Source organism: Rosa rugosa, chromosome 3, assembly GCF_958449725.1.
Source record: "Rosa rugosa chromosome 3, drRosRugo1.1, whole genome shotgun sequence".
Taxonomy (NCBI): Eukaryota; Viridiplantae; Streptophyta; class Magnoliopsida; order Rosales; family Rosaceae; genus Rosa; species Rosa rugosa.
Window position 1 is genome coordinate 19,496,363 of NC_084822.1, and position 7,490 is coordinate 19,503,852.

Sequence of the window (7,490 nt, forward strand, 5' to 3'; positions counted from 1 at the left end):
TAACTATACTGTCAGCGTTAACACCTAACACATGAAATGTCACTACTGTTCCCACTTGCCCTACAATCTGATGCTTTAAATCTATCTCGCGCTTGTGAGAATATCTGATGCCCCTGCTCACACATAACAAACTCTTGTCCCAATAATTGTTAAGATCATCATGATATTCCTAGAGGGCTGCTAATGCATGTGAGAGCCACAATAATTCTACTTTGCCTCCCATAGGGACCACAGCGGCCTTGATAATGTCTCCACTCCAAAATGTGCGCATGCATGAATACGCAACCCCTATACACAAACAATCTAAATAATCTTCATTAAAGTTGATAAACAAAATTATATTCATTTTTTAGCACCGACTTAAATAATCAAAATGACTATAAATAAGTAATTTCTATATAACATCAATGATTAGAAAAAAAAATTTACAAAATCAGAATTGTAATATCTAAATCCTATATACTAAAACAAAGGTGAAGAGTGTGCTCTTCTTCTAAGTGCATCTATGTCATCCTGCATCCTTTGAAGTTGAGTAATATCATCAGCAATATCTGGCAAGACTCCTACAATACAATAGATTATTAGTTAAAAATAACATAATAGAGAAAAATGGTGTGCGAATAGAACCACCCTTATAATTATGTAATAACCAATAAAAGAAAGTCATGTTGAGAGCCCATGGGCCAGCCCAATGGACCACCGAAACCAAACGACACAGAACTTACATTTTTCCTTCTCCTCTCTTTTGAAAATTAAGAACGTTGCTGGTTGAGAATTAGTATAAATACCTAACCTTAACCTAGAAAATCCTCAAATTTCAAATTCAAAAAATCCTTCAACCCTTTTCTCCATTGTCAGACGGGGTAGAGAAATTGTCCATATCAGACAAGATTTCATATCTTGTCTTTCAGATTTGATCGTTGTTTCGAGATAACTAATGGTAATAAAAAGCCAACGCCACCGTTCCTATGGCGAAGTGTCAAAAGATAGCTAATCATTTAACCGTGGATGCTTATATCTATCACTTCGGTGTTACCAAAAGGACGGTATATAGTTTTATCGATAGGAACATGCCTCTGTCTGAAATTGCTGCAGAAATTTTCCATAATCTAATTAGGTATGGAAATCCCTATTTGAATCTTCTGATTGTTGACCTAAGTAACAAGTATCTCCGATTGATCCTTAATGAGAATTATATGTTTGAGCTTTTGTTCTATATTTTATTGGGTCATATCTTATACCTGACAAATCATCAAGTCTAGTAGATGCTCACTATTTGAGCATCGTGGATGAGATGTCGGATAATAGTAGTTATGCTTAGAATGAATGCTTAAACTTGAAAATTGCCAAACTTGCCTCTATATAGTGTATATATATTATTTATGCAAATTTTCATTCAAATTGAAAATAGTTAAATTATTGAACTAGATTAAAATCAATAGATGAACTATATATGTCCAAACTAAATTGATTGTGTTCATAATGGTAAATGATTGTGAATGCCTTAACGATTTCAAATTTGGATGGAAAGTTGTAGAAATGACCTATTTATGAAAGCTTAAAAACTGAACAGTCGACATGCCGAGATGTATTATTTAAAAGAAAATCTAGTCACCTACACGAATAACGCCTTAGGGATTGGATCCGGAGAATGTCGGATGTTCTCAACTGTGGGTTAATCGGTTTCGCAACTTAACCTTGTCTAATCAAAATACCGTTTAATAACTTAATTAGCCTCTTCCTTAATTCTGTATCTGAGTTGTTGATTTGATAAAAAAAGAAAACCAAAAACAAAAAACAAAAAAAATCCCGGATCTAATAAGCAAACGACGCCGTTTAGTTGGCATTTGCTTCTTTTTCTTGTGGGTCGTTCTCGCTCGACACAGTGAAACAAGGGAGAGTGAAGAAAGAGCGAGAGAGAGAGAGAGAGAGATGAGCGGAGTTTCAACAGCGGCGTACGTAGCTCGTCGGGCAGCTCAGAAGGAGCGGGTTCGGATCCTCTACCGCAAGGCCCTCAAAGACACTCTCAACTGGGCCGTCCACCGCCACCTCTTCTACCAAGATGTGCGTACTGCGCACCCCCCCTACCTAAATCCCCCATCTTCTTCACTTTCCCAATTTCTCAAATTCGATTCATTCATTTTGCGATTGATTTCACTTTCAGGCTGATGCTCTGCGCCAGAGGTTCGAGACCAACAAGCACGTGGTTCGTCCCCCTTCCTTTTATTTGATTTTTCCCCTTTCCGGTTCCAATTTGTTTGGATTCGATTTCCATTTTTGGGTTTCAGTTCTAGTTCTTGATACATTGTTTGAAATTGGATGAAAAAGACTCCGTTTTTGATTGATTGCTTGCTTGGTTTTTGGGTTTACAGGAAGATCTTGACACAATTGATAGACTCATAGCTAATGCTGAAGCTACCTACGATAAGTGGCGCCACCCTGACCCTTATGTTGGTAAGACTTTTTGTTTCGACACCAAATTGACATGTTTAAGTATACTGCATTTTGCCCCAATTAGTCAATTTATGCGTGTTTGCTGTGAAAATTCACTTCTGTCGCTTTATTAGATCTCAGCTTCTTTGTTACTTGTTCGTATACTTTAAGCTCTAAAGGCCTTTTAGTCTCCATATGGATATTAGTATAGGGAGACACTTTTGGGATGATAGAAATGATGTCATTTTCATTTCAGACCTCAATCTTTTGTTAGTGTTTCGAGCTGCCTTATCCTGGAGAAATGATTTGTTGGTGATCAATGTCAATTTTCGTCGCTTTACGGAAATTACTTTACATGCGTCTCTGTCTTGATTAAATTTGTTGTTCGGATTTTTTTTTTCTGAGGTTTTGGAGTCAATGTTATTGGGGCCAGCTGTTAAGCTCTTTCTAGCTGTATATAGATGGGAAGTTGTCGTCAGAGTCACTATTTAGGGTACCTCATTAGCTTTTCTCATTAGTACCTAGATATCCAAGTGTGTTGAAATGAAATATTTGTTTCTGTAAATTGTGTTGGGATCTATTTGAATGCAAGGGTTAACAGATATATGGGTTTGGATCCAGTTATCATTGGAAATTGCTTAATTGGAGCACCATAGTTATCTGATGGTAATAAACTAAATGTATGACTTGATCATTCAGCCAAAGTAAGGATTTGGTTTACCACTTTTTCGTTGAAAAATGAAAAAAATGAGAGAGAGAGAGAGAGAGAATAAAAGAATTAAGGATCTTGAGTATTCGACTGCCAGTAAAATGCACATTTCAAGACCAGAGAGAGAGAGAGAGAGAGAGACAATAAAAGAATTAAGGATCGTGAGTATTTGACTGCCAGTAAAATGCACATTTCGACACCAGAACAAAAATCCAATATAGCAATTTACACTACTGACTTTGAATTTCCTTCCTGATGGACCTTTAAGTATTTTCTTTTTGTTTATGGACTTAATTGATATCATTCTTCCAAAAACGTTTTGTCTAGTTGTTTTGATGTTTTTAACGTCTTCTTTTATCTGTTTTGTCTGTGCAGTTCCCTGGGCTCCTGGTGGTTCAAAGTTTCATCGGAATCCGACTCCACCTGCTGGGGTATGATACTATATTATGTCAACTTATTATTTGGTATCTCATTGTACACTTCGGTCGTTCTCATGTTCACTTCTATTTTAAGGACATCTATACATGCATCTTCTATATGATTACTTCAATGATTAAGAGTGATTATTTTTTCTTGTTTATACTTTATACCATTACCCTTTCTTTCAATGACAAAACATACTATTTTTGGTCAGTTGAAAGTATGATTTATGAGAATTTTCCAGAGTTAATTACAGTTTTTTTACCCTTAGTTTGATTAGGTTCTATCATTACTTTTATAATTTTATTATTGCATTTCCTATAAAAGAGTCTTTATTAATGCAAGTAGAACTTCTTTGCTTCCTCTGTTTTGTGTTTTGCAAGTCTCTTGGACCAGTTACATATTCACCAAGCATATGACAAATTAGTCATTTCTATAACTTCACTGTTTATGACTTTGTTGTGGTTTTGTTGATGCAGATTGAGATAGTATATGACTATGGCCGAGAAGATAACTAAAACGATGCATATTTTTCCTTCCAATAAATAAAGGTAGCAATTTTATTATCTGCTTGAAGTACTGCTATATGTTTTGGCCTTAATACTAAAGGTGTAAATCATTGGTCAATTAGGTTTGAAATTGCATCACTTGTTCAAGAACCATACCTCCCTTTTTCCTAATTTTGACACATGCACACTTGTTTTTTTAACAGAACAGTAATGATATCCTTGGTGTAAGAGCTTTTCTCATGTTTTCTTTAATTTTTAGTTTGTCTCCAGTCAAAAATAAAAATCAAAGACACTAAATGACCAATAGAATTCCATAGCAACAGAAAGTATGTAGCAGAAGCTTGCTTCGAGATGTTCGGATGGCACTTGTAGAGAAGATTAGAAATTTGATAATGAAAGAGACTGAGGGAGATGCACTGTTGTGGTCCAGCCAATGATTAGATTATCTATGTTTAATAGGATTAACAAAATTAGAAGACAATAAGTCTCACTGCCAGTAGGATATTCAATGGACAAATAGTTATTCCTATCTTAATGGCATCAAAGGGGGGTTGCACTAATCCTAATTGATGAAAGACTACATGTACACCTAGTTGGCTACAGATAAGGGAAGAACATGCTTGCCTACAACCAACAGGATTTAGTTTCTTAATTGATGAAAGGCTATTGTTAGCTTACATAAAGAGGTGGTGGTTCTTTGTGTCACTGGCAGGCAACAATAAAGCAAGAGAGTTCCATTCCAATGAGAGTCAGAGGATGCCGTTTGAAGGTGAGAGAGTGATCTTACCACTCTGGGGAGAGAGGTGAATTGTAGATCACTTTAGAGAGAGTAAGGAGAGACAGAGAGAAAACTTTTGTATTCCATTCCAGAAAGGGAGAGAGGTTCCGTGTTTTCTTATTGTTTCTTGTTGTTCAGTCTTGTGTTAGAGGCATGGTAAGATTGTTGTACCCATTATTGATTTAGTGGAAGAGGTTGTTGCTGCGTTGTGGAAGTACGTTCATTGCCGAACCATGATATCTTCGGGTGTTCTTTATCTTTCTGTTTATTCTCTGGGTTTTGCTGAGATTGATTTTTGAGTTCCCATTCTAAATGATGACTACAAGACAAATGTAAACAAGAAGTGGGAGGGTACATAGATTGATACCCTTTTGGTGGAATTGGTAATATATAGCAGTAGAGGGTTATTTTCTTATTCCTTTCTGGTCTCTCTTCTGATGTAGTACTGAATGTACTTTCAAGCATCAATTGATTGCCGTAATCACCACTATAAGAGCTTCTTTGTCCATGACCATGAATATCTAATTTGACTTTCTTATAGTCAAAAATTAGTCAGGTTATCTTACAAGTGGGATGAGACTGACGAGTAAACTTATAGAGCCGGGGACTCTTCAAATTTATGTGTCAGTTGGTGGGGTGATGGGTTTTGGACTCTCAAGGTTTAACTGTTTTGGGGATGGAAGAGGGAGAGGAATCTGTGAGACAAAGGTTGAAGAAACTGTGCTCTGGATGAAAAAGAGAAAGAAATGATCACTTTATCTAGGATTGATGGGTGTAATTATGAGTGCTGAGCGTCTAGTCAACATGAATTTGGTTTATCTTATTGTATGTGCTTATTCAGAAGAGGTTGTGAGGAATCCAATTACTCTTCCCAACCATTCATGTTGCTTCTGTTTGCAAGTATCTTATGTTTTTCCTCATCATCAACATAGAACTTTGTTAGTTTCTTGTCAACATATGAGTTCTGTTGATCTTCAATCTGTTACTTTTTCTGATGCAGATCAAGATGAAGAATGAGTATGATGATGAAGACACTTTAATTAATGAGGCCAGCATCTTTGATGTATTTCTCAAGCAAATGATGATTTTAAGCTTCAAATTATTTCAAATGCAGTTGCTCCTTATCATGGTTTATTTGGTGTTTTTGTTCAATGGATCTTTGATACAGATGGACAACATTGAATGTGTTGTATGCTTTCAGGTTGGGTTAAGCGCAGTGCTTAATGTGAACTACTTTCTTCCGTCCCTTTAATTGCATTTCTTTGGCCGCATTTGGCTACTGTGTTGCAATGACCAGCAATTAGAGGATGGGGTGCTGGTGTATCCCTGTGCATTCTATTATGCATGCCACATTCACATGTATGTTTGTGTATGGTTCTAAACCTGCATTGGCAGCAATGGATTTGGAATTTGGCTTTCGGGATTGGAGCTGAACTTAATTGAATGTGTAAGAGGCTTTTATATTCCCAGCTTGACCGGACGGTCAAACTGGGGATTTGCCTTATCCCCAGACTGGGGATTTACCTCCATCTCCGCACGCACCTGAAAAATCAATAATCTCTGATCCCACTCTCGTAAATGATGAAGTCTGGAAGCTTTCCTGGTTGGACCATGAAACATTTTAGCTCTAAATTTTTTAAAATTTGTTGTTTTCTTCACGTTTTGGTCAAATTGGGACAACAAGACATCACCTCGGTGACTTTTTCATCCTGCTCGGCGGCGTTAACGTACAAACCAGGGCTCTGTTTGCGAGATTTGACAACAGGATCCGATTGAAGAGTTGGGTTTTTTTGTTTTCTTATTTTTACTATATTTTACTTTTGCGTTTTTTGATTGAAAGAAATTTCAATTACTAATTAAACCGCAATCATAGCATCAATTAAGGGATTACATCCTGTAACATACATCAATAAACTAATATTAATCAGTTTCACTTGAAAAAGGAGACTGACATGTCAATGAATTATATGACGAGAACAAGATTGAGTAACCGACAAAGTCAAATTGACCATAATAGTGAGAAATAACCGAAATAAGGGACTACAATAGAAAACTATTGGGTGAGCCACCCAAAGATCTCCGATCATATCAACGCAGACTGGTAGTGAAATGCACAGCCTTCATCCAACAGAAAACTGGGTCCAATTGAAATCCATGACGACAACCCAATTCGAAAGAGTATGGACTAATTTGAGATCTGAACACAGATCCAAAAACTAAAGATAACAAAAGACCTCAAACAAAAGATTACTATAAACTGAAAAGAAACTATAACCTTATTATGTTTACCGAAACCCTCGGCCGATAACAAATTGAAGTGACTACCACCAATCACCACACCTATATGCACCATACGGGATTGTGATCTACACTCATGACATATTCCCAAAAACTGCTTTATACGAATCACGAACTACACTTGCAAATTTATCGATATGCACCAACTCCATTATTCATAGATTTGTTATTTCTCCTCTATTTATTTATTTATTTATTTATTTATTTATTTGTTTCTTTCATATTTCTCCTTGTTTCTTAAAATGGAAATAAATTTGATATATCTTTTTTTTTTAGGGTAATTCTAGTTGGACCTCCAAATTTGATATTTGAACATCTCTTACTTGGAGGTTTAACAATTCAT

General features: G+C 36.2%; 1 protein-coding gene across 2 annotated transcripts; it reads left to right on the top strand.

Annotated features, from left to right (window-relative positions):
* Nucleotides 1-1,872: 1,872 nt before the first annotated feature.
* LOC133740754 (NADH dehydrogenase [ubiquinone] 1 beta subcomplex subunit 9) lies at nt 1,873-6,120 on the top strand. 2 transcript variants are annotated; one of them, XM_062168706.1, is made up of 6 exons: nt 1,873-2,064; nt 2,165-2,206; nt 2,373-2,454; nt 3,518-3,573; nt 4,042-4,113; nt 5,850-6,120. In XM_062168706.1, the coding sequence occupies exons 1-5, from the start codon at nt 1,933-1,935 to the stop codon at nt 4,078-4,080; spliced, it is 351 nt and encodes a 116-aa protein (XP_062024690.1). In that variant the 5' UTR covers nt 1,873-1,932; the 3' UTR covers nt 4,081-4,113; nt 5,850-6,120. The 2 variants fall into 2 exon arrangements, with proteins under 2 accessions (XP_062024690.1, XP_062024691.1); XM_062168707.1 differs by lacking the exon at nt 5,850-6,120 and adding an exon at nt 4,784-5,063.
* The last annotated feature ends 1,370 nt before the right edge of the window (nt 6,121-7,490 follow it).

Excerpts from the sequence above, each read along its gene's own strand:
- LOC133740754 (XM_062168706.1), top strand. The coding sequence starts at position 1,933 with ATGAGCGGAGTTTCAACAGCGGCGTACGTAGCTCGTCGGGCAGCTCAG. Across the intron at positions 2,207-2,372 it reads TCGAGACCAACAAGCACGTG|GAAGATCTTGACACAATTGA; the intron begins GTTCGTCCCCCT and ends TTGGGTTTACAG. Across the intron at positions 3,574-4,041 it reads ATCCGACTCCACCTGCTGGG|ATTGAGATAGTATATGACTA; the intron begins GTATGATACTAT and ends TTGTTGATGCAG.